The sequence below is a fragment of the Aptenodytes patagonicus genome, chromosome Z, assembly GCF_965638725.1.
Source record: "Aptenodytes patagonicus chromosome Z, bAptPat1.pri.cur, whole genome shotgun sequence".
NCBI lineage: Eukaryota > Metazoa > Chordata > Aves > Sphenisciformes > Spheniscidae > Aptenodytes > Aptenodytes patagonicus.
This window is the reverse complement of record NC_134982.1, coordinates 27,190,002-27,217,102: the sequence shown is the minus strand read 5'-3', so window position 1 is coordinate 27,217,102 and position 27,101 is coordinate 27,190,002. Positions and strand designations below refer to the sequence as shown.

Below are 27,101 nucleotides of genomic sequence, written 5' to 3'. Positions count from 1 at the left end.
TTAAAATACCCTAAAAAGTTCCTTCTACAGAGGGAAAAAAAAATCTCCACACATAAAAGCCGAATTATAATCTTCATTACAGAACCAGAAACAAAGTGTTACAAAAAATGAACAGAAAGAATTAATTACATTTGCCTATCTTCAATAGCAGGCTTAGTAATTTTACCTTAGTTGCTGCAAACCTCAGCTAGCTTGGAGTCTACCTCCTTGCCACACCACCACTTCTTTTTGAGCTACTCACAGCCACAACACTTGAGTTATCCCCTCTCCTTTTGTTCCCACTATCCACAGCTTTTAAAAAGTTATGCTGCGAGAAGTGTTCACTGTACACAGATCTCATTAAAAACATAGGATACAAAGTCATTTGAATTTTAGCTTTTCATGGCAGTCACAGATAGTAAAGGTAGTACACATGACATTGAGATAAAAGCTGGAAGGAAAGGGGCAGAAAGCTCTCTAGTCAGTTGTGGGATGCTCTGACAGTTGCACACCTGGTGCTCTGATTGCAACACTTTCCAAGAAGATGCAAGGTCTGGGTCAGTGACAGAAATTAATTAATTATGAACCTAGAGTAGCCTTACAAGAAGAGTAAAAGAAAAAAGAAAAACACCCCAACCTTCTCTTATTATAAAAACTGGCCAAATTCAAGGACAGAGACTTAATAAATCTTTTGTTTCTCCACGGTCACAGTTCAAAGGCAATCCTAATCTTCGTTCTCTAATCCCGTTCCCCATTGTGATCTGAATTTGAAACAAAACACTACAAAATGCTATTTCTTCAGTGCTTTTAATGAAAAAGTAGTATGTGAAACACATTGAATATTTTAAGTACTACTATCTTCCTTATGTTCCAATTCTCTGTTATACACAAGGATCTTTCACACAAACTAAAAGGAACACAGGTGGTTCAGGGTAATAACAAGGTCTCCTTTCTACATACATAAGCTACCTTGGAAAGAGAAAAGGCATTCCAGAAATTAAATGCTGGGCATGTGAATTTGAGAGCACCAATCTGCTGCTTTTCTTTAACGAAGTAATTTTATTTCATGCAGGCTTAGCTGTTTCACAAGGTCTGAGGTAGCACAAAAAACTTTGTCAACGACTAAGTTGAAACTACTTTACCAGATGCAGATATTTACCTGCTTTAGTTTACCAGACTACACTTACACAGATTTTTTTTTTTTGTGATAACAGCTCAGAATTATCTATGAAATGTTTAGTAGTCACTCACTTTTAAAGCACGCTGGAAAGTACTGATGGACAATAATGCTAGATCTTGCTGCTCCTCTGCATAACGCATCAGATAAACATATACAAGCTTTTTTATCTGGAAAGAAAAACACAATTAACATCATTATCAGAAAGTTTTAGAATTCTATAAAACTAAGTCCTAGATTGATGAAAATATGCAACATTCTTTTCTTTGAAGGCAGAGTTAATATATCACTGGAGTACTCACATGCTTCTCAAATGTCTTATGATTTAGTGTAATTCTTTTACTAGAAACTGCCTGAGGTGCTGCAATATTACTTAATTAATGATACATTCAGGTGAAGGCTAATAACACAAAGTGCTGCTTTGTATTATCAACTAGTAAATAAAGACTTGAATAATCCAAGAAGTTGACATGTGGCAACTGACCACTCCTCATGTTTTCTCCTTACGGAAAACAGGTTAAACTGCAATAGGCAAGGACTTCAACAAGCCCATTTTACTTTACCCTGAAATTCAAGATCAATTACTTTAACACATGTGAAAGAGAATATAACTTCCATCTGAAGTATGGTAACTTACACTATTTAAATCTGATTAAAAGAGCACTTCTGATCATATCTTGGACAAAAGCAAAGGGTATTAGATCCACCTTTGCCTGACTACAAGCACTCAAAAGATGTAGCCAACATAAGCATACTACAAAGGACACAATGTTCAAAGATTAAGAAAACCTCAGTATGATTTTGGGGGAGGAGGGTATTCAATTTAGTTCACTTTACCCCCTCATGGCCACTGTATGCCCAGGAAGCAGTGAAAACATTTTTTGCATTTGAGTTGTAAACTGACTATTGGGGTTTATAATGGAAAATTCTGAAAGACCCTCAACTACAGCTGTGCTATAATTACTGTCACTATCAGAAGATGTATCTTTGTGCTAATTCTGGCAAAAAGCATAATATTAAATCACAGAAGGTTACACCATACTAAATTATTTGTTGTTCAGCTATAGACAAGCAGCAATCAACATTGACCACAAGAGGCCTATGCACTGAAAGACTGCAGGTGTGCAAAGAAAGCCTCCTTTCCTTGAAACCACTCTGTGACTAGAAATGGAAGCACTTAGGGCTTCGTGACTACACTATTCTTCTACTATTTACCTTCATTCAATGTTAAAATACTCCTTTCTATAAAACTAATCATAACAGGGGCACATTAGGCTTGAGGAACACAGGCAGATTTGTTTAATTAGTTTATCAATATAAGCACATCAAACTCCATGAGTTATTGACCAAGACTTATTTTTGTTCTATACCACCAATTGTTTATTAGGTCACTTTTTGTATCCTTACCATCCATGACATGATGCACATTATCAAGTTGAGGTCAGTGTGTACTTATAAAAACAAAAATCACAAGGCACTTCTGTAAACAATAAGATGCCCTTTGCTTCTCTTAAAACAAATGAACGTGTTCTACTGCTTCTTCACCTCCATTTCCCTGTATCAGAGCATTCAGCCCTGATAAAAAAAAAACCAGCAGCCATTTCTGGGCAGGAAAGTCACTTGGATACAAAGTCACTCAGATGAACAGATGTATTTTATGCTACTGCGTTGTAGCAATCCATATAAGAATTCTTAAGGACAGGGAAAAATTTGGCAAAACATTTCTAGGAAACGGTATCAGGATTTAATGTACTAAGAATCTGACTTAACCCAGTAATTTCTCATCATTTCAAAAGCATCCTAAAAACTGGACCGTGATAAAGGCTTCTGAGACCCAGAAGTCCTAACTAGATGGCTGTCAGTATAGCTGCATGACCTAAACTTGTCATCTAAGTAACCTTGATAAAGAAAAGAAATTAGTCAGCTGGCTTTACTGAATGCCCTGATCTCTCTTCAGTTTAAGTCTCTTCCCGCACAAATATGTTAGCACTAAATGGTGGAAAAATAAGTAATGAGGGAACTTTAACTACAGCATAGAGGAAGACGTGTGAATTCACATAACTGTCTACTTGTTTTAAAAGATAAGAAAAGGCCCATAAAATATAAACAGTAAAAGGCTTCTGCTAATTAACGTTAGGTAATGTGATAAAACCTTGCCTGCACCCCCACAAAGGAGCACAGAGAGACAAGGGGGGGATGAAGGGGTGTTTGCAAGTAATACTCTGCCCTAGCTTCTCCCAAGCCCATGACAGGAACCATCAGCCCAGAGGTGCAGACAGACACAGTAGTAGAAGGAAACCCAAATTTAGGACTTGGAGGAAAGGACACCCTGTGAGGCCCCTCCCAGGACCACCTCAGGAGAACCTCAGCTCCCATGTCCAGGTGTTAAACCCATCAAGAGTCAACACCAGAGCACCTTTCAGACTGAGGGGCTTTTCTGCATACAGGTATGGGACGCAGATGAAGAGTATTTTGGGATTGCACAAGATTTATCATGGGACATTTTGGGGAGGAACCAAAGTGAAGGAGAAGCGAGGGGAATCTATGTGATCTGGGGAGGAACAAGTGGGAGAAAATAAAAGGATAAGCAGATAAAAATGGCTGGACACATCTGAACAGTTTGCTGGTTGGTACATCCACTCTTCCATGCCCTGCACCTGATCAGCACAGTCGGTTGTATTTTTATATCAATTCCATTTTTAACTATTTTCCTTGGTGAGGTACTCCCTATTCAGTGTGAAGGTGCATGTATGTGCCAGCAACTACAGTCAGGCCACAGGCTGGAGGGCCCCTGTGCACCAGCAACTAGAGACACCAGAGTGAGGGGACTTAGTGCAACTCCAGCAACTGGAACAGGACCTTAAGTCATAGGGACCCCTATGTCCATGGTGGCCAGCACCTGGAACAAGTGAGGGTAGGGCTGCCAGCACCTAGGCTGGGACCACAGGCCAGAGGGCCCATGAGCATGGGTGCAAGCAACTGAAGAGACTGGAGTATGTGAAACCAAGCACAAGCCCATGTGTCTGTTGTGCCAGTGACTGGAATGGGTGCAGGTGTACCAGGGGATCAAGCAGCACTAGCTGGCAAATAGGTAAAGTGGCCTGGGAAGGAGGTAGGTAAGGGTGTGGGCATCTAAGGGTGAGACCACAGGAGGAGTTGGCTATGGCATAGACCAGGGGAGTCCCATCCAGCTGCCAGAGAAACCAGATGGTCTGTGGGTCTCTAGGGGCAAGAACCATGTATGTGTGCATCTAAGGGCATAACCACAGGGGGTTGGGCTAGCAGAGGACCAGGGGAGTCGGTCCAGTTGTGTGTGCGCACATGTGCACACACCTATGTGTCTAAGGGCAAGACCACAAGGAGGTAGCTACTGGGTGACCAGGGGAGTCCTGGTTTACATGTGTTCATATGCATACAGCAGTTTGTACCAGCAACTGAAATAGGGCTGCAGCCTCAGGGGCTCATATGTCCAGGTGCCAGCAACAGGGAAGACTAGGATCCAAGGGCTAGCTACTGAGCCCAGCTGTTGGATGGATCCACATTGTACATATGTACGTACACATACATTCCCACTAGCAGCCCTTCAACTTGAACTGCCAAGCTGCTGGTGCTGTTTGTGTTCATGTGACTACCCTGTGTCAATTTACATGGCTGCCTCTGTACATACATATTTCTTGTGCGTGTGTATATATACACAAAATGTGTGTGTGCACACCTACCAGGAATACACTCCCAGACTCACTACTGGTTGGGCTGAAAGCCTGGAGCTGGGGCAGTCTTGCCTCTGTTGGGCTAGCAGTTCCAGCCCTAACAATTAAAAGCACTCAAGATGAGTAACACTGTTCAAGGCTCTCCTCTTTGGTGCGAGGTATCTCTGTTCAAAACTGGACTTAGAGTACTCATAAACACAAGTTAAAGAGGAAGAGAACATTTAACTAGTTTAAGTATGATTCCTTGTCCCATTTCCTTTTATCACCTATTATTAAAAGTACAGTTACAATTTCTAAAGTTATTTTAGTACATTAAGTTCTCAAAGACTCTGAATTGTCATCTTTGCACACTTATGCCTCCTTGACTTACCAGAGCTTAGTATTTGGCCTCAGCCAAATATATGCATTCTTTCAAAGAATGGAAAAAAAAAAATTTTGAAGTAGTAGCTAAATAAGAGTAACTTCTTTAAAGCTAAAATTAGACTTAAACTTGACTATTACTATCCATCCGTGTAAAACAAGGAAGAAAACAGACTCATCCGTGACCTGCTATATCACAGCACATTAGAGAGACAGGAGTTTGCTGAAGTCATCATTGCAGGAAATATAATCTTCAGTGCCATAAGCCAGGGAAAAAGCAACTTTTTGTTCCCATTAATAATAGAGGCTGAAGTACGTATTTCCAGGAGAGGAGGGAAGAATTGGAGCACACATTCAATTGACTTCTCTTCCTAAAACCCAATGCTTCAAACCACTATTTCCTGCATTTTTCCAAAATTATGATCCTGTGCAGTAGGAAGTAACTCACATCATTGCACACTCGCTCTGCTTTCCTCAAACTGATGCTTGTTGGTCACTAGGCAGTCTGGAACTAGAAACTTACAGATGTTATTTTCATCCAAATCTCATTTGTCAAGTCAACTATAACTCTGACACCTCTCCACTGGAGCTGACAGTGTATGCATAGTACTGGTAGTGAGCATCAGAGTAACTTTTTTTTTATAAAACCTCTGGTTGCACAACTTTCTAATGCAGATGCTGCTTTAGGTTTCTCGAGCCACATAGTAAGCCTATGGATTAAACACATCATAGTTGAATGTATTCTCCATTTTTTAACTTCCTGGAAAATTGATTGTTCACTAGTCCAAGATGGATGTGTTTTCTTTTTCTTGCTTTCTTATGAGAAAAAAAGATACAGAAGCAAGCTACTTTGTGTGTCTAACATCTGATATTGGGGCAAGAACAGACACATATGCTGCTAAAATAAAATGGATGGTAAATAGCCTGAAAGAATACCTTACATTTCTCCTATTGTTTTTAACTATGGAAATCCTGAAAACAATTATTAAACACATCTTCTTTTAATTAAAAGTCACACAATTTAGTGCAAGTTGAATAAAATTAGTCAAGCAACTTGTGCTGAGAAATTAACTCCTACCACAGATGATTCTGACTCAGGTTCTTCATCAGCTGCTTTTATAGGAAGTTTAAATTGTTCTTGTCTACCCCTTCATATACTCCTTTCATAGTTCTTCATACAAAATAAATGAGTGAGGGCATATTGCCAAGATGCATGTATGACTTTGCTTTAAAGTCTCCATGTCTTGCAAAACTAAAAGTAACTCAAAGATTTGAGATTACACTGCATATTAGCAAAAAGGTCTTCTCTGCTCAAGATGGGAGCTACCCCCCCCCGCCAATAGTCACATCTCTCCAAAAGATTCTGAGATTTGAAAGCTCTTCTGTAATCTTCTGGAATCACAGGCATTCACATTAATAAAGCATTAAAGAAATTCTCTAAACTAAGTTATCAAAAGAACCAACATTTAAGTATTGTAAAACAAAAAAATTATTTTAAACATACTTCATTAGTAACATCACATATTGTCTAACCACAAATTCATACAAAGACTTGTTTAACTGAGTTAAAGTGATCTCACTCTACAATCCTAATGCTGAGACACTCCTTTTATAAATATACCACACGATTAGAACAGTGAAAAACTTTACCCAACCCTTACCTCTCAGCCTTGATCTGCAATAGAAGTCTTCAAATAGTAGCACAATCCCTACCCAAATTTTGCAAGCAGCACCACACCTCAAATAAACTACAGTACTTTTTCTCAGAATTACCACCACATACTTCCACAAACCTTCTCTCATCAATCAAATTTTTAAATGCAAGTAGTTGTTATTCTTCCCTCCAAATCACCCAGTAGGTTTTCTTTATTTACACATTAAACTATTACCATAATGCTGTCACTGAAATTAAACCCTGAGAAATTGTATTAAAAATACACTAGAGATTTTATGGTTTTTGTTGAAGTCAGATACAATTAGATAAAATTTTCATAAACAGATCTTCCATAACAGTATGCTTAATGAGCTATAGGAATACCTCAATATTTTTACTGGCAACATTCTTCACAACAGCAGGAAACAGCTCAGAAGCATTTTTTCCCTTTGCAATCATCTGAAAAAAAAAAAGGAGCAACAAATGTTAGTAATGTAATAATACAATTTGAGGATTTGGGGGGGGTGGGGGGTGTTTTTGGTGGTTTGTTTTGTTTTTTTTTTTAAAAAGAGCCAGGCATTTATTCCAAATCTGTATTTCAAACCTGATTTCTATGAAGTTGAGGATAAAGTCTGATTTTTTTGTTAACTATTAGACTTTACAGCATACTATCCATTCAGCAAAACCCGTGAGTGCTGGCTGGTTATGAGTTTGGGGGATAGAACCAATGAACTGGACTTTACCATATCAGACTGTAAATCATTTTTAATGCTTCAAAAATTACTTAAAATGAAGATCTTGCTAATCTGAAAAGCTTTACCAGCTCCCAAAAGGTAATTCTGTATCAAAAAAAAAAAACCCTAGCAAAAAAACAACAACAAACCACCATCAGAAGTTATACAAGTTTAAGTCCTGTTCCTTTTCCCTGGAACAATCTTGGTGTGCAATAGAACCAAGCAGAAAAAGAAAAATAGACATCACACTTTAAAAACAAAGCAGGGTTGTTTTCCATAGCAAGTTAAACACAAAAGGCCTTAAAGTGTTTATACAGAACAAAAAAAGAAACGAAGTAAAAGCAAGATCAGTCAACCCACTGTGATTTTTATTTTTAAAAAAGGAAGAAAGTTTTCATATTTGACCCCAGAGAAAGCTGAAACTAGGGCATGTAGTAAACAATAAAATTGTCTCAATAAAGAGCACAAACAACAAAACCCCAGTTTAGCTTCAGCCCTTGTATGAACAGCTTAGAGGAAGTTATTTATAAGAAACCACATACATTAGAAGGTACAGAATACTTCAATACACACTATAGCCGCACAACTCTTATTTCTTAGATCTAATTCCAGCAGAATGTCTATCTGCCAGTACTTCATGTCCAAGCTGCAAACCCTGAAATTTAATGAACATGTTACTCAAGTTAGAGTGCTGCTGAATACAGACTCAGAGCATCCCCAGCTATGGTCAAGGGCAGGATCCAGTCAGCCAAACATCAAGCTAATCAGAAAGGACAAGAGCTCACTAAGACAAGCATATATGCAAGGACCCAACACAGGAACATGAGTTTTGCAACTGCAGTTACTGCTGTTCATAACCATCTCACATTCCCACCATTACTCAACATTATACAGTTGATTAAACTTAATATTCCTAACTCACAGGTCTGCTCATGTATTTCATTGATAAAACACATTAAGGGCATAAAGAACTAGGATCTCATGCACAAAAGCAAGAAAACACAAAACCAGGCAATACCTTGACAAACTGTATATTCAGAGAAGGTTAGAAGAAAGACGCTAGAAGAAGAAGGTAGTTGTAGTTCAAGCTATTACTGAGTGAGACTTTTAAAAGGGTTTAAGAGCAGCTGTCCAGCATGACATTTCAATTTAACCAACTTAACATCTTAAACTATTTCTTGCAGCTGTATTAAAGCACAGGAAGTGACAAACTAAGAAGCAAGCACATTGTATGGGTTTCAAGGGGTTTTAACTAGGAATCTAAATTGAACCACTGCTGTCAGGACTGGGGGCTCTTCGTAATAAATGCCAGATTCAGAATGACCAGAGTCAAGTAGAACTTAGTAGCAAGATGCACTGCAGAGAAGTATCATAGAATAAAATATTGTCAATCATCTCAACTCGATGCAACCGAAGTCATGTTATTCAAAATAGGGATGATCCTTAGACTTCCCTAATAGGCTGTAACGGTATCACTCTATGCATTACTTGCATTATTTAACTGATCAACCATAATAGCTCCAGAGTACCATGTAAATATGTATTTAGGGTCTTATAAAAGAGTGTATTTTGACTCATTAAGTCATAACAATTACTGTAAATCCTCCTTAGCCCATGGATCATTAACCTGAAAGAACATAATGGTTCTTTCCAAGACTAAGGTCTATCGTGTCATTTTTGTTGCTGTGCCTAGACATTCTCCAATTGTGTTGTCTTACATACTTGGAGTTCCTGCACAGACAGAAACTTCCATTCTAGAATAAGTGCTATGTAATGTCAGGGTGTACTAAAACTCTTTTTTCCCCAGGAGAGACACACACAGACAAGGATGAAATTCTCTGTGGGAAATCAGGCATGTGAATGTTTCCTAAATTTTTGCTCCAAAATCTTCAGGAGCGAAATTCCATGAAGATTTTTTCCCAGATGAGAAGTTCAGACAGGTTTCAAGACCTGGTAACAAGAATATCTTGGTTGTTGCAGTATCAGTGTATGTTTTAAAAGAAATATCAGCTATTGTGTTTTCATGCATATAGTAGAATAAACTTGGTTCTGTATACACTTCAAATTTATTTCTAAATCAGCAGTGTTGCTCATAATCTTCGAACGATTGCAATTATTTTATGCCATACATGTAAGGAAGCAACATAAAAAATAACATACTGACAAAAAAAGAGACTTCATTGATCACTAAAGTCACGCACATGTATTTTACCTGAAGGTAGGCTTAGACACCTTGATGTAAGAGGGGGAGTGAAAAGAAAAACTAGACTACTCCTATGCTTGAAGTTATGTTGTTAAAAGTCACTCTCTGCAAGACAGATTTGTTTTTACTTATAATGAATCTCCTTCTCCCCAGGAGAGAGTTCGCATACCACCTTAAAGGAGGAAGAAGCAGCAAAAGGAGCCATAAGCAGTGTTCTCCTGGTACTTTTCCATCACACCTATAGGGACAAATGAAGGTTCAGCCTCTTGAAGTCTACTAAAAGAGTAAGAAAACTATTGGTATGAACAGCTTTTTTCCCCTACCTAAAATTAGTGAAAATGAGCATTCCAGTGAGACACGTTAAACAATACTGTGACAACAGAGTTCCTTTTTCCTCTGATAATAAGGCTAGAGGAAGCCTTTCATCTCTGGAAAACACGTCATCCCTGAGAACTCTCTAAATGCAAGCACACAACTGTTAACACACAAGCATCTTTGTGCCCAGCAAGAACATTATCACCACTGCTACAAGGCCTTATGCTAATCATGCAAGGTCCCAGTCCTGGCCTGTAAAGCTCATTGTTTCAGTTTGTTACGTGAACCAGAGGTTGGTACCAGGTGTCTGTTATGAAACACAGTTTAAACACAGGATAAGCAGCAAATACCTTGAAAATATGGAAGAGACCGAAAACGGAGGATCCAGTGATTCAAACAACTTGCTTGCAGTCAAGTAATGGTCAACCTTACGAGCTAGAAGGCTGTTTCTGCTTCGAGAAAAGAAGCAGCAGCTGAGCAAGGAAAAAATATCCAAGAAACAGAAGGTACCTGCTGCCATCTGGGAGAGTAGTGCTCTTCCAGCATTGCTCAGTGCTTAGAACAGGGACAGAAACTAAGGACTGGGAACTTAAAGGAGAAAAATCTGGAATTGGGAAATGGAGGAGCAGAAGAAAGAATGAGCTCAATTCAGTTCTGCCTTCCCTTGCTGAAGAACTCTTGAGCTTGATCACCTCAGCCTAAGATCATGAAGGACCACAGCTATCAGTGCTAACTACATGTCTCCAGCTTCATGGTATCATATACTTCCAGGAAATTAAAGAAACAGTTGTTAAGAACTGCAGCAGGTATTTATAATGAGTGCATTTGCTCATTGTACACTTATTTATGACAGCACTGTTTGTAGGAAAAAATGAAAAAAGTCAGTCTAGTAAAGCCTTGGTTTAAAATTTAAAGCTGACCCGATTTAATAATTTCTAATTCCCCCATATACATACACACACACATTCAGTTGCAACAGCTTCCAAATACAGATAAAGATCTGGCCACCTTTTTGAAAAAGAAAACCAAGGGAGCAACAGGCAACTCCCCCCAACCCTCCTGCCCACATAATAGCCAGAAGAAAGATCTTTTCTGATGGAAGCAGAATAATGTAAGTCACCATAGGTTGAAACCACGGCACTTCTAAAGGCCATGATTTCTTGCAACAGCACCTCTGTATGCCAGACTCACTGGACAAACCCTGAGGAATCCCACATCATGTTGGAGAAGATGAACCAAGAAACCTTTCACCAAAAAAAAAAAAAGATGTTATGAAATAGTAGTTGATAGGTTACCCAGATCTAATAGGTAATTGATGTCTCTGGCAGGACTAGGATCAAAGGCAAAAGCGGAAGACAACCAGCTTAAGTAAAATCTTCATGACTAGAGGATAATGAAGGGAGAAATTGCTAGCTCTAGAGTCAGAGGAAAGAACACGATCACACGATACAACCTGTACCTACTCACTTCAGTACATGCTTGGATAGGATTAACCCACGACAAGCAAAACAAAAAAGCACATCTGGAGGAGAGTGAAGGAACAATGAGAGAAAGCAAATGCAGAAGTCCCAAAAAAAGAAGTCACGTGGACACTGAATGGCATTCCATAGCATGTTCTTCTAATACTTTTAAGAATAAACAAAGGGACTTTATCAACTTGGTGATGTTTAGTTTATAGGGTTTAAACACACAATGGTGTTAAACATTCTTTAACCACCTCTATGAGTACATAGTTCACCTGAAATACTTAGTGAAATATATAAGCAACAGGCTCAATTAAAAAAAAAAACTTATATAATCTAAAAGAGTAAAAACAGTAAACTGTCATTTTACCCCTGCAAATTTCTGTTGTTTCATGTCTGCTGAATTAAGACAGCAATTGAAGCTTCTCTGAAGGAACCATCTCCTATTTAAGCTCTCACCTCCTTAGTGAAAATAGTTATTTACAGGCATATTGACACTGTTACATAAATATTTTTAAAGTATATAACTGCATATATTTTGATATAGCAATTTCTACACAAAATTCCAAATTAAGGACTTCACAGTAGCTTTTAAACACCGTTTAGAGATTCAAATACTGACTTGGTACAGGATCTGTAAAGTGAAAACAGTATTGACATCCAAGCAACAAAAATAATAATAAAAAGATACCCTAACAAATAAAAATAATAATAAAAAAATCACATACCCCAACAATCCTTTTCATAGCATCCAGCTTTGCAGAATCTTTACTGCTTTCCAACATTTGTTTTAGGTCTTCATTTCTATGGTAGAAACACAGTAAAGTATCAATTAGAAAAAAGTAAAAAATAAAACCAGAATATCATTTTTATATTCTTGCATCAATTCAGCAACTTAAGGTGAAGCACTGCTCCTTCTTGCCCACTTTTAAATTGTATTTGTTAACATGCTGGCCTAGTATAATGAAGCATTTAGTAAAAGAATCTATCAGATTCCAATAATAATGCAAGCCCATGCAACTTTAATCTGCTGTTAGCTGAACCTTGGCTGGAAGGTTGAAGTCTTGAGGCAAGAGAAGAGCTCAATTTGAACCAATGACTCATTTGCTCCTCCCTTCCCCCCCCCCCCCCCGCAGTCAGGACCATATGTAATAGTCTGAGGTTGACATGTTTATGCTAAAATATAGTATCAGCTTACATAAATCACTGAAAAGCCCAATAGCAGACTTCAGTATGGACTGAATTTCAACGAGAATCAAGCATATAATTTCATGGTTTTATCTGCCTTTCTGGACTGTAAATCGCTATCCCCTGTCCTGAGGATTAAGAGCCTCAGATCTGTAGTACATCTATTCTACATACCGTAAGATTAACATAGCCCAATTAGATACATATAGCGTCCAAGCACTTTTTACAGCTGAAATAAAAATTGTCACACAAAAATATTAAGTCAATAAGGATGTCCTCTCGCAGATCCAGCTTCTCATTATCTGTCACTAATAAGAAGCCTCACCCTGCTTGGCTTTTTAGATGTGAAGAGACCACAGTCCTACTGCATTTACAGACTCTGAAAGTTTACAAAAAAGATTCTTTGAAGAAATAGGCTTTTGTAATGCCTAGATTGCTTGAGTACTAAAAAACACAAAGCAAACAATGGCTCAAGAAGAGACACCTGCAATATTCCAAAGAATTCTGAAAGCTTTCTAGTTTACAAATCCTGTGGGCTTTCACGTAGTGAAGGGCAACATAGAAATCCAGACAGGATTTCAAAAGTGAATGCAAAACTTAGATATATTCTGATTTATCACTGCCCTCAGAATTTCAGATGGGGAAGAAAAAGAGGTTTAAGCCAAAGCCAGAATTAGTTACAATGAGACAAAATGTTGTCATCCATTCCTTCATAAAACTTTAAACAGCATTTTTCCTACTTGCAAGGGATACAGTCACTCTAGCAGAGACTTTCCTCGTATTTAGGAAGATCCCGTACTGCATCTGTTCTGTGCCCCTCCACGAGAAATCCACATTGCCCACACACTTCAATATACATCCACAAAATTAAGAACCACAACCAGATGGGGAAAAAAACCAAACTTTTTTCCTAATAAGCCAGAAGAAAAACATGCAAAATTCAGGATGCAGATACCTACATGCAACTTCCAATTGAAGTCTAACTGTCTTTTTCAAAATCAAGTGTTTCATTAAATACTGGAGCAACCTAATACAGATGGCCTGTTGTAAATATTGGCTTCACTTGACAGCTAATATTTAAGTATTACCTTTAAAAGAAAAAAAAAAAAAAAGCAGAAGCATTCGATTTCCTTGCCTGCTGCAGCACCATTTCCCAAATATCACTAGGAACTCCTTATTTTGTCTGTATCACACTCAAAGGCTTTTACTGTTTTTAGTTATTCCTGGAAGTGTTCAAAGAACTATATGGGCAGTCTTCTATTGCTACATTTATTTAGTTGTTTGCTTCAGCCCTTTAAATTGTACTTCCCATTCAACTTTGTTCTGTAGTTTTGCGTACTGTTGAGATCAGTTTAATATGTCTATAGTTGGCCACCTTCTCCATGGCAAATGGTAACATCCAGTGTACCTTCTTCTTGTAACACCACCCCAAGTTGACAGATCTGTTAAAAATAACTAATGCTGTGATTTCACAGACGTCTTCCTATTGCACTCTTCCCAATTCCCCAGGATAAAGGCACACCTCCCTCCGCATTAAGCTCTCTGGTTTTCTGATTTCACTTCAAGCATGCTTGTGTTCACCTCTATCCTCACACTCTTTTTAGCCACTCCGTATTTTTCCCTCAGTTCTATATCCTTATTTTTGATATCAGAAATCAAAAATGTGTTGGTTTGGGATTGTACCTAAAATACCTTTAATAATTTGCTTTTTTTACATTTTAATCTCTGTGTAGTTCTGTTTGTAATTAGCTTTTTAGGAAGGCTACCTTGATTTAACTTTTGGCAGCTCTCTCTATTCCCATCGTTCTTGGCCACAGAGACAACTTATTTTGCTGCCCACTGCTGTCCACCTACTCTTCATAGAATACTGAGTAAGTCTCAGGTTTTAGATCAGCCTGAAGCACCTTGCCTGAGACATTGCTCTAGTTGAACACAGAAATTCCAGAGACTTTAATTCCTTCTGCTTAAGTCTTAATCCTTACCTTTTAAGCTTAGCTTGTGAAAGAATCTATACGACACAGTTATCAAAGTTACATAGCAGAAGACTGGACTTGATTTAGAAAGTTGCTTCTAGTCCTATGCTCCTGCTTCCAGTTTCCAACTGCTATTTCATGTAATCATGCACAAATTGAGATGGAGACATCAGTAAAAGCTAAAGCACAAGATAATATTACTAAATTGTAATCACCTAGTTCTCATATAATTGGTAGGAAGATGCTTCAGTTCCTTGGCACAACCAACAAAGCAACTACTTTTCAAAAAAATTAGTAGTATCTGATTAAAGAATCAAGTGTTGCATGAATAAGACATTGTAGCAACTGCTTAATATTCAAGTCTGGGAATACATTTACCTAATAAAAAAATTAACAAAAAAGTTAACATGAAAAAATAAGAATATGTCAACAAAATTTTCAAATGAGAAAGTAGAAAATGTGGAAATAATAATTGGAACTTGAGGATCAAGTAGCAAAAAATGGAGGAAGTTACACAGCACAAGATTCAAGTACATGCTGAAGACTACCTCCCAGAAGTTGAGAATGACAAAAGCAGACAGTAATCACAGGATGAGTATGAGTTACCAGTGTAACAAATACAAAGAAAAAAGGCAAAAGGTGAATTTAAGATGTGAGGACAGAAGAAAGAAGTATTTAATGGTGAAATGTACTTCTAACTGCTTATAGAAAATATTCTATCATACATTTCAAATTAAAAAACATTTTGAAATGTTAACAGGGAAAATATAAAACAGAGAAATTAAGACATTAGACCTGCTTACAGGCAGCCTTGCTTTCCTAAGAGAAAAGCAGCAGGGGGGAAAAAAGGAAAAACAGAAAAAACCCACAAGTTCTTGATGAAACCATTTGGAAATTAATTGTTACATGAACTGATTTTTTTTTTTAATCTTTTCTAACAAACTATAATCCAGGATTAGCAAGCATTAGATACTTACAGAGTAAAATATTGCTCCATATATTCATATGGATCAGCAGCAAGCCTTTTTTCTTCTACAGTTAGATACGGTTTCAGTGTAACCTCGAAGTTTTGCCCTTTAAGAGCAGATTTAATAGTGCAAGACACCTCAACTATTTTACCCAGCATTGTAGAATTTTGTTCCATTCTTTCAAGTACAGTATTAAAAAAAAAAAAAAGATGACTGCACTCAACCAAGCTTGCCTGCCAAGACTGAGGTCTACTCAAAAAAAGAAAATCTTACTAAGTAACAGGATACCCACTCCCTTACTGTTTTAACTTCCAGAAACAAATATCCTATGCAGATTTCAAAGGTCACTTCCCTCCAAAAACAACTCTTATCAGCAGCCTCAATGAACAATGGGAAAGGCAAATGCATTTCAGTCTTTCATAATATAGTTTATTGTACAGTACAAAAATATTTTCATCTTCTGAGCATTAAGAAGATTTAAGGGAATTTCAATCCTCAAGCAAAATCCCTCAAAACAAAGCATAAACGCAAGCCTCACATTGATGTTCATGTTTCTATACTCATTAGTTATTCTGAAGCAACAGTTCTTCAGTACACAATGTTAGACAAATAATTTCTTTATCTCTTACATCCACCTGCCAGAAGCTCAGGAAAATGCAAGCAACCCTCCAGCTGCATCAATACCTTTGCCTCTCCTCACTAAAACTTTGAAAGTAATTCTAGCCTTACAGAGTTAGGTACATATTACAGATGACTGAAATACAAGCTTTATTACTTCAGCAGCAAAACCAGGTTTAAAGAAGCCTAATCAGATAGTTTACGAATAATACGGAGCTATATGAATCAGGACAGTAATGGTCCCAACAACACTGGGTGCAAAAAAACCTCTGTAAGAGTAAATATATTGTCTCTGACCCCATTCTCCCTAACAGTAAGAAGAGGTGAAATGACTTTCTGAGAGGGAAAAAGAAAAAAACAAGACGACTCCCACCTGTCTGCCCACTGCCATATCTAAGAATGCAACAAGATTTCCCCAAGTTCCCAAGTGGTAGTCTAGTGCCTTAACCTCTATATAATACGGCCCCACTGTCCTAAAAAGTTGCCAGTTGAAAGCACTGATATGGACTATTATTAGAAATATTATACCCATATACAACATGAACAGGCTATGAAATACAATCTTTATTATTTGCATAGCATCTACCAAAAAAGGCAATGAGCCAATTATTAATATATTAAAGAATCAGTACTCAGCTGCCTTTGTAATCTTTACCACCACAGGCTTGTATTCCTCAATGTAAGAATTTGAAAGCTAAGGGGGTGTAAAGTAGAAATGCAAATTCATCACCTAACTTTGTCTCATAGCAAGCATCACACGTGACAGATCTGCGATGATACATGATGGACATCACAAAACACATCCAGAATAATATACTGTCTTTAAATCACTGGTCGAATGTTGAGCAGCAGACGACAATTTCTAACTTTCTTCTATGTTTTCATATTTTTATGATTGTAGCCTTTAAGATAGATACTACTTTTGTCTTTCTACCTCCAAGCACTGCTTTCTTCATATGCCTTTGCACCATCTCTGGATACCACAGGGGTATGGATATGACAGGACCTATGACAGGCCTACTGGTTAGAATTAATCTTATAGATGTTACTGTAAAAAAGTAAACAAAAAACACCAGTTAGATTTTTCTAGTTCTCATTCTCTTTCATGCTCCCTCTACTCCCCTGCGGCTAAAAAGAAAAAAAAAAAACTTAAAACACCCCAAAGTAAAAGAAGAAAGAAAAACAAAACAAAAACTAGTGCTTGACAGTCAAGAAAACATACTGCCAAACTATTTTAACAGCCTGCAGTCTTATGCCAAAAAGGACCCTGACCATTACTCTCCATGCTGATTACGGCAAACAACAACTAAAGAACAACTCCGAATATGCTGTAGTCTTGTTAACACACACTTGGTCACTGAAACTGGCATCTTGCTCAGACTAAGACTAGGATTTCAGATTCCGTTGAGCAACATTACCCACTTTTACAGAAAACAAAAAAGGGTAGGCATAACTGTATGTCACTGAGGTTTAAACAAGCTGTGTCAATGATCAGTCTGGGCCTCTCTCTCAGGTCCTACAAGAAGACAAAGTAACTATCACAAACCTTTAATCGCAGTAAAATACTAATCCATAATCTGTGGCATATCATTTGCCACTGCACTATTCTGAACAACTGTTGTTAAGAGAACACTTACTCAACCCTGATAAGATACACGTTTATTGTATCTCCTATTCTTTTTAGCAACACCATAAGATGAAACCCATAAATTGTCAGCATTTGCTACAGTTCTAACGTACCCAGTTACTGAAGGAAGTCACCACTAATCATAAGGCTTTCTTTGTAAAAAGCAGAAGTTCTGCAAGTATCAAAACTGCAACTGAAGCCCAGCTGGCAATGCAACAATAATTCTTTAGCTACAAAATCTTTACTCCTGGAAGTTTATCAGCCTGCTGTTTTATGAAATAAGAACTTAGTTATGATTCCCCATGCCATCTGTAAGCCCCAAAACCTGGGAACAGTTTTAATGACCTCTAAGAAAAGGGGAAGGAATTTTAAACAAATAAACTTGTGAGACAGAGGCTCTTCATATACAAGGACAGCACAGTAACTGTGTTACTGCAAGGTAAGATACAGGAAACGACAACCAAATCCACTGCAGGGGAGGAAGCAACCTTCACCAGTTCTGATATTATGGAACCACCTGTTACAGAACAAGAACAGAAGTTACAAAAGTCCCATTCAACAGTTTTAATAATGCATTTCTTGGTTTAAGTTCTCCCTCCACTGCATACTTTCAGTTACACAACATCAACTGCGTTGTTCTTGCATTCAAAGTCTCTAGGAGACTTCAGTCTGGATGACATACTTTCAACCACAGCATACTAAGATTTATTGTTTTTTGCCTGCAGCACAGCAACATGTTCCAATGTGAAGTTCTAAATACTGTGAATGTTACCAGGTTTGAAGCAGAAAATCCACACTGACAGAGCAGCTTAACCTTTGGTCTTGGCACCTGAGTAGTAATGAAGTCCTATGGAAGGTCCCATGTCCCCCCACAAAATTAAAAAAAAAAATTTTAAATAATATTTAAAAAAAAAAATCAGGTTCTTTTTACATCTTACTGGCACTGCAAAAATCCTTAAAATAAATTGCCTTATTCTAGCTCAGGCTATTGTGTAAACTCTAAACAAGTTTGCATTTAACACTTAAAGAGGAACTGTCAATTGATTTCAGAGCCATATAACATGGAAGCTAAAACAGCAGCGAACACATGCTGCAATTTGAGTTTATTTTGCTGTTGATTTGGGGTCTTCCTCTAGCAGGAAGTTAAGAAATCTGAGTTTCACTGTGTTTCATTCTATACCACAAACTGTTTGAATGACATCTTGTGGTGCTATTCAGTATTGCCATCCTCTTCCATTGTAACACTATTTATATTTATTGCCAATTCACACCACCAACACAGAATTCAACTATTATTTCAAGGGAGACTCAAATCATTTGATTATGAGTGTAGCTGTACTGTGGTTTAAAGAGAAACTGAGATAAGAAATAATCTATTTCCTTTTCAGCCACCCCTAATTTTTCATTCTGAAAAACAAACATACTACTGAAAAAGCAAACTTGGTAGTTTTAAAGGATAGACAGCAGAGATGTGAGGAAAACCAGGATAACTATAGTATCCTGTAAATCTGAGAGCCACAGAACAGAACAAGACCAGTTACAGTCTGACCAGCAACATACTTTAACTCATTTAATGACTGCTTTGCCACTAATTTCTCAAAGCACTTGCCATCTGGATGGTTTAGGTACAGTCTCATCCTTCTCAGTGAGGAAACATATAGAAAAGTGTAAAGTTAAAACTGAATAAAGCATCTTCCCAGTTCCCTGTAGTGAAACTATAGTACCTGAACAATGCTTGAGCAACTCAGTGCATGTAAGTTGTTGCTACCACCAACATCAATGCAGATATGTAAACAACCTACACTTCAAAAGCTCTAACCAGATGGCAGCTAGTATGACAAAGCAGTTTGAAACCCTTTCTGGAAAGGACTGTGATTTAATCTAAGATTATCTGTTGTCAGTAGCGTAGTTATAGACACTACTTCACCCAGCATCAAGAAAGGTTGTCTGTAAGGATCAGAAGTACCAATCTTGCAATCCCACTGCATATGACCTCTTCTGATTGTGCCCACACCCCCGATGCTGCAGGGAAGCTTCTGCAAGAGAGAAAAATCTTCCTTGATGGCACAGATCAGTTTCCTGAAGGCTGAAAAAGTGGCATCTGAGGTGGTGCTGCCACTTAAGTGGTTGTATCAATTTACAGCCTGCCCTGAGGCCAGTGATCAGAATTTGCAGACATTTGCAGATCACTTTGCAGCATTTGATAGTTGTGAAAGGATTATAGGAGAGTGAGAAGCGGTAAGTATTTCCACCTTTCCTGAAAATGGTGGGAAGAGGCTTCTTTGAAAGATACCACCACAAAGGTGGTGCTTCACTGCCAGAACCTACAACAGTGGTAGTATATTTACATATATGCCCACATTTCAGAAACGCTGTTAAAGAGCATTACAATGCTGTTCATCTTCTAGCAGGATGCCAAAAAAAAAATCCTGATATGCCAAAAGAATTCTGGTTTTCTCAAAGTAAGAAAACTACCGCAGGGTTGCATAGAGAAGGATAGTCTCCAGAAAAGTAGAACTAAGAAGGTCTGGAATTTCTTGCAAGTGTCAGCCTAATGTTATAACAGTGTTACAGAAATGTATTTTTAATGCCATTCAGGATGCAGACCATAGCAAGCATCTAAGCCAAATATATGACAACATAATAAATATGCAGAAACCACAGTGAAGACCTTAAACTATAAAACTTGCCTTTCTGAGGAAATAAAAAAGCCTCAAAAAAAATTTTAATGACTACATTACAGAGAATCACAGCAAATCAACAGTTCATTGCTTGCATCCTCATATGTGCCAAGTGCATGGCAATAAGAATATATTCACTGTGTGTCACTTCCCGTCAGATTTGACCGATTTCAGCTGGAAGAGTGCTCTGCAGTAGTATGCCCATGTTCATATACTGCATTTAGTTCCTATCCTGGTACTGACTACAGGGTTCAGACTGTATCTTGTAGAGTCATCAGTTCATCCAAACCATTCATCTTTGCTGGCCTGTACATCCTACTGAAACTGGCATATCACCATCCTAGTGGGCATAGCGCCATTATAACAGATGGGGAAAGAAAGTAGTTGTGCCAATGAGCTAGTGGATGCATCAAGTTTGAACATTAGGGCTGGAGTCTCCTCCAAGAATTTCACAAATGGCAGTCTATGTACAAGCTTTCCATGACTGGTTGAACAAGATATGCCAAGGCAAAACTAGATCAATTTAAGACTCCATGAACATCTCTGGCAGCTGTTGAAAGCAAGTTTTTGGCTCTGATGGATTTGGAAAAGTCTTCTGCACAGCGAATTAGGGAATGAGTATCTTAATGAAACCACCACCTTAGATCAGCTCTCTGCAAAACAGGCTTGCAAATCTCAGAGAAAAAAAAAAAAAAGGGTTTGCAGCCCTGCTGAGTTTTCTGATGAATAGCTCAGAATGCATAAGCCAGATCTGCAGGAAAAAGTCTAATAAATTACAAATGTATTTTGCTTGGCAGGAATACAGTTTAAAGATGCAAATCAGTAAAGTTGAAAATGCGTGTTATAAATTTTGCCATCTGCTTCAATACTGTACTTATCAATTGATACCTACTGACATTACTCATGTGGTTCACCTGTAAGTTTTTACAGTTGGTTTAGATACAGCAATAGCTAGTTTTATTGAAATTGTATCATTTCCAAAAATGAAATGTTATTATATTTTAATATTACATGCAGGTAAATTTTGTTTAAAATGCAATTAATATAGATTAAAATCCTCTGTCCACCTGCAATTAACTGTAGGCAGTAATAGCTGCATGCTAATGTATGCAATTAACATGGATTCTGTGTTGCTAATGTATGCAATTAACATGGATGCTGTGTTACTAATTATCTCTCCAGGTTTTCTTAAAAGTTGGAAGGTGGTTAGACTTTTCATCCCTCTACATAGAGCAATAGTACATACTGTAACTATAAAAATACCCTATTGCCTTAGGTGATGGGCATCAAACGGTATCTCTCTACACTATACAGATGATTTTGATAGTCTTCCAAGTAGGCAGTGCTTATTTCATGGATTCCATTAATCGAGATCGTGGAGAAATAGCTTGAGGTCCACAGGCTGGATTCAGCTTGTCCGTAAGATTTACGTGACCCCTTGGCTCTTACCAATTTTCTGCTGAAAACTCCTGTTACGGGCAAAGACTTGTCTGCAGACCTTTTCCATTATTCTGGTGGCCCACAACCTGACCCTTTTTCTTCTTTTTTCAAACATGTGGGGCATGTGAATGATGTACATCTGGAGCACCTAGAATGACCTATGTCTGGAACATAACCAGTTCACAGACAAGTGTCAGACTACCTACCTGTACACACGAATAAATTCCTAAAATGTAAGTATACAAGTTGTATAAAGGAATACCATACATGACAGCTCATGTGACAAGTGTGGACAAGGGAGAGGGAAAGGAGAGGAACAGGCATCTCCAGCCATGCAATGGGGCCCATTCCACACAAGAAGGTTTAGACTGACTCATCTCAGGTACATAAGATCTTTTAATTATTCAGTTATTGAGATATTTAACAGAATGAACACAAAATTTCCGTCCTCTGAACACGAGATTCACCTCTGACGTATCTGAAGTGATTTAACTAACCAAAAGGCTTTTTAAAAGCAATACATACCAAGCAGGCAAGTTGTATTTGCCTCTTTAGTCAGGATTCAATACTCTCAGAAAAAGCTTGCCCCAATCTCCTATTTGTTTTGAAATCTCTTATTCAAGAACAGTTTCAGTTTAGTCAAAAACGGTAAGAAAAGTTTCTTATGTACATGTTGTACTTAATAATAATTTATGTAATAGAGTTTAGAAAAACCTCCTTTCCTCACTTCTTTTGTCCTGAACATTTACAGTTACCTGATAGAAGCAGACCAAAGTTGTACTTTTACAATCTCTATTTTTTTTGCACTGCATTGGATACATACAATATATTAACTAATGAGAAACATACTATTTGCACATGGTGCATGCAACCTATTGCACCTTGTTTATATTAACATAACTGTTTATTTCAATGAATATTTCATCTTTATTGATCTTCTAACAGTCAAACTTTCCACTTACTCAAGTTTAAGATGTCACCACGACAGAAGTTTCGAGGCACTGACATATTTTCAATACTGATAGCATGTGTCTCAACCAAACCACAACACTAACATGTCGAGAAGATACTATGCTCATTAACTTAATTGAAGATTCTATTTGTAACTGAAAGTTAATTAATAAATCATAGAATTGCTAAAGGTAAAAAAGACAGTTTTAGCAGGAGAATAAGACACATGGGCTTTTGACACCAAGGGATGCTCAGAACTTTTAGATAAGTATTTCAGCTGAGTATTTCTACTGAAATGCTAAAAACAAAACAGGACACAATTTATATTAGGTCAACTTCAGATTTAAGTCTACTGATACTCACTTGTGCCTCCGCATGCAACTTGTCATATGCTGTTCTATATAACAAATGCCACAAGATTGAAGACAGTCTATCCTAATAAACAACTTGTTTATTCCAGAAGCATTTTGGCTTACTTCCTCTTCATGACAAACAGCAGAAGACAGACAACAAAAAGAGAAGAGCCTGGGATTTTTTAAAGAAAGTGTTTACAGTAATATCTTGATATTTATACTTTAACCACATGATATTGTTCAGATTAACTGGCAACAGGCAAGTGCAGGCCTCTGGTCCAACAGTTACTGCAGCAACATTCCAGGCCATATATTATATATCTGCCCCTCTGCTGAGAAGGAGTACTTCTTGTATCATCAGTAGGAAGAATCTAAGAGAGAATCCCTCTTCCTCAGCCACAAAAAAAGTTTGCCAAGCAGTGAAACACCACAATGATATGGGACATAAGCATATCTAAGATCATATTCAGCAGTGTTGAGTGACAATCAAGAGAGATGAGCAAACGAACTCTGAAAAGCCATAACAGTAGTTTTATTTGCACCAGTGGAATACCCCACTATTCCCATACTTCAATATGCAAGATGCAGAGACAAATCTTGCACTTCTCTGTATGCCCAGCAGGGAGAGATCAGGTCTGCCCAGTTTAAAGAACACAAAACCAAACCACCAAAAGGTACGATGTCCTCCATCTGGGCCACAGTCCCTGTTCTAAGAAGATTTCCATTTCAGCTCTAAGGAAAGGAAATTTTGTTTCTTTCTCAATACAGAGTTTTTGGGCTATTACCGGTGTGGACTATATGACATACATGCTATATGCTTGATAAATGACTACTGCATTTTCCAAACAGACTGCAACGCAGTCTGCTTTTCTAACAATAACCCTCATTTGCAGTCCAATGGCTTTTTCACACTACACAGATTTCATAATCTTCGCTGCACACTGTCTGTTCGTCAACTACCCAATCCATAGTGAGAGCTTACCCACACAGTTTTTAATCGTGGATAACTTCCTATTTCAACAAGAACTTGTTTGTCAGCTACAAAAGACCACAGAGATCAATGCCTGCTTTCCTCTCAAGCCCTTCCGTAGGAGGATGGATCTTCTCTTCCCTCCTGCAAGTCTAAGAGTAAGCCTGGAGGAGCAATTAATTAATAAGGTATGCATACATATCACAAGCTATTCTGGTTCTTCCATAATGAAAGACCACCATATACATACATGTGTACAAAACATCTCAGGACCCCAGAGCTATATTTCCCTCTGACCATTGGGCAGCCTCAGGTAGAATTAGTCACTTCAGCTTCTGCATCTGTGTCATGGTTTAACCTAAGTTGGCAACTGAGCACCACACAGCCGCTCGCTCACTCCCCTGCCCCCCACGGTGGGATGGGGGAGAGAATTGGAAGAGTGAAAGTGAGAAAACTCGTGGCTTGAGATAAAAACAGTTTAATAATTGAAATAAAATAAAATCATAATAATAATAATAATATACAAAGCAAGTGATGCACAATGCAATTGCTCACCACCTGCAGACCGATGCCCAGCCAGTCCCTAAGCAGCAGCTCCCCTGGCCAGCTTTCCCCCAGCTGATGTACTGAGCATGACGTCACATGGTATGGAATGTCCCTGTGGCCAGTTGGGGTCAGCTGTCCTGGCTGTGCCCCCTCCCAGCTTCTCGTGCACCTCCAGCCTTCTCAGTCGGTAGAGCATGGGAAGCTGAAAAGTCCTTGGCTAGTGTAAGCACTGCTCAGCAACAACTAAAACATCGGTGTGTTATCAACATTATTCTCACCCTAAATCCAAAACACAGCACTGTACCAGCTACTAGGAAGGAAATTAACTCTGTCCCTGCCGAAACCAGGACAATCTGATAAAAGATAGAGAGCTATACTTCACCTGCAAAACAGTCTGAAGTCTAGGATTAAATGAGTTATGTAGAGAATTATGGCCATGACCAATGATTGGGGTACCCCCCTCTGTGGAAAAGAAGCAGCAAAACAATTGTTCAGAAATAAAGTGCAAAGTTCTTTTTATGGAAGAGGACAGCTACAACACACAAGTCAGCAGAAGGGCATCCATGCTAAAGCAGCGAAAATTTTAACTGGAACAGAATGAAAAAGCAAAGTATTTAGTGGAATAGCAGGGGAAGAGAAATGTGACTTGTCTGGCAAACTGAGGAGGCCTATCAGCTGCTGTCTCACAGAGCTAAGCATCAGTGACAGCAACTTCACGTTGTTGTGATTTACTTTGGTGTGGTACAAAAATAAACACATCAGTCGAGGTTTCTAGAGCATTGATGCTCTCTTTGTTCAGAACAATCAAACTGAAGAAGTGATCGATTTTCTAATGTACATGAGACCTTAGTTTATGGTGCTTTTTATTGGTTGCTCTTGGAATAGATTTCCAATTTGTTATAGGATACAATTCCAGCTTAGCAAACCTCTTGATCCTTCCACTTAAACACATTTTTTTCCTCTCCAATTCACTTTTCCTTTAAGGAGCTGAAGGCTTTCTGTGCCAGTGCACTTCGGCCGGTTTTTTTTTCCTCCTCCATTTCCTCATTTTGACTTCTGGCCAAGACACACCACTGTTAACACCCACTTCAAGCTGGCCACCTCGCCATGATCAACTACACTTCCAACTACAACTCCCACAAACACTTCTAAGCACTTTTTTTTAAAAAAATACATTTGAAGGCAAAATTAAACTAGCGTGGTTAGCTATCAAACAGAGGAAAAATGATAAGCAGTTTTTCAAACAAACCCAACAAAAAAAACTTTACACGTTACCCATTCCGCTATGAACGCCTTAATGGTAAGCAAGCGAACTTTTCCACGGAGTCTCACGAGGGGGTAAAAGCGGGCAACCGAGGCACCGCTTCCCCGCCACGGTCCGCTGGAGCTGCCCGCGCCCGGGAGAAACCCTGAGGCCGCACTCCTCCCTCCGCCGCCCGGCCCCCGCGCCTCCGGGCAGGGTCCCATCAGCGCAGCGCCGCCCTAACGCCCACGGCATCGGTCACTGCTCACCCGCCCAGCAACCCCGAGCAGGGCCCGCCCGAGTCCCGAGCGACGGGCCCCCGCCGCCGACCGGCCCGGCCCGGCCCGGTCCCCTTACTTCTTGGTGTCGCTGCTGAAGAGCCCGAAGGCCGCGGGAGCCGAAGGGGTAGTGGTGGGCGCCGCCTCCTGAGCCAGCTCGGGCGCCGCCTCTCCCCCCTGCTCGCTGTAGCTGAGCCCGTTGCCGGACATGCCGCCGCCGCCGCTCCCTGCCCGCTCCGCCAAACTTACCGGCGCGGCACACCCGAGCCCTCCCCCCGGAAGCGGCGGGCACGCGCCAGCACGGCGAGGCGGGCAGGTCACGTGGCGGCAGGCGGAGCCAACCGGCCGGGGCGGAACTCGCCCTGCCCCGACGTGCTGCCGTTGCTACGGCAACGCGGCCCGGCGGTGACGCGGGAGGGGCGCGAGGAGGCTGCAGGGCCCGGCCGTTGCCGCTGCCCTCCCCGCCCCTGGCGGGGCCCGGGCCGGTGTCGCGGTGCAGCGGGCTTTGCCGCCCGGCCCCGGGGCGAGGGCAGCCGCGGCGCTCGCAGGAGGCAGGCAGTTGCCTCCCCGCCGCGGAGGGCCGCCTCGGGACTGCTGCTGTTTCCAGCCTCGCCTCTTACCGGCCCCATTCTCCCTCCCCTCCCATCCGGCGGCCCCGCAGGCCCCGAGA

General features: G+C 39.4%; 1 protein-coding gene across 5 annotated transcripts in view; it reads right to left on the bottom strand.

Moving 5' to 3' along the window:
* Window positions 1–26,710, bottom strand: part of AP3B1 (adaptor related protein complex 3 subunit beta 1) — a 169,445-nt gene extending 142,735 nt beyond the window's left edge. For 2 of the 5 annotated variants that reach the window (XM_076363227.1, XM_076363230.1), the window contains exons 1-4: window positions 15,734–15,871; window positions 12,324–12,399; window positions 7,265–7,339; window positions 1,231–1,326 (exon numbers count right to left, since the gene is read on the bottom strand). In XM_076363227.1, the coding sequence (XP_076219342.1) occupies window positions 1,231–1,326; window positions 7,265–7,339; window positions 12,324–12,399; window positions 15,734–15,753 (267 nt within the window). In that variant the 5' untranslated portion in view covers window positions 15,754–15,871. Of the gene's footprint in view, window positions 1–1,230; window positions 1,327–7,264; window positions 7,340–12,323; window positions 12,400–15,733; window positions 15,872–26,510 lie in introns of those variants that run through there. The other 3 variants (XM_076363229.1, XM_076363228.1, XM_076363231.1) reach the window with 3 other exon arrangements.
* Window positions 26,711–27,101: the final 391 nt, after the last annotated feature.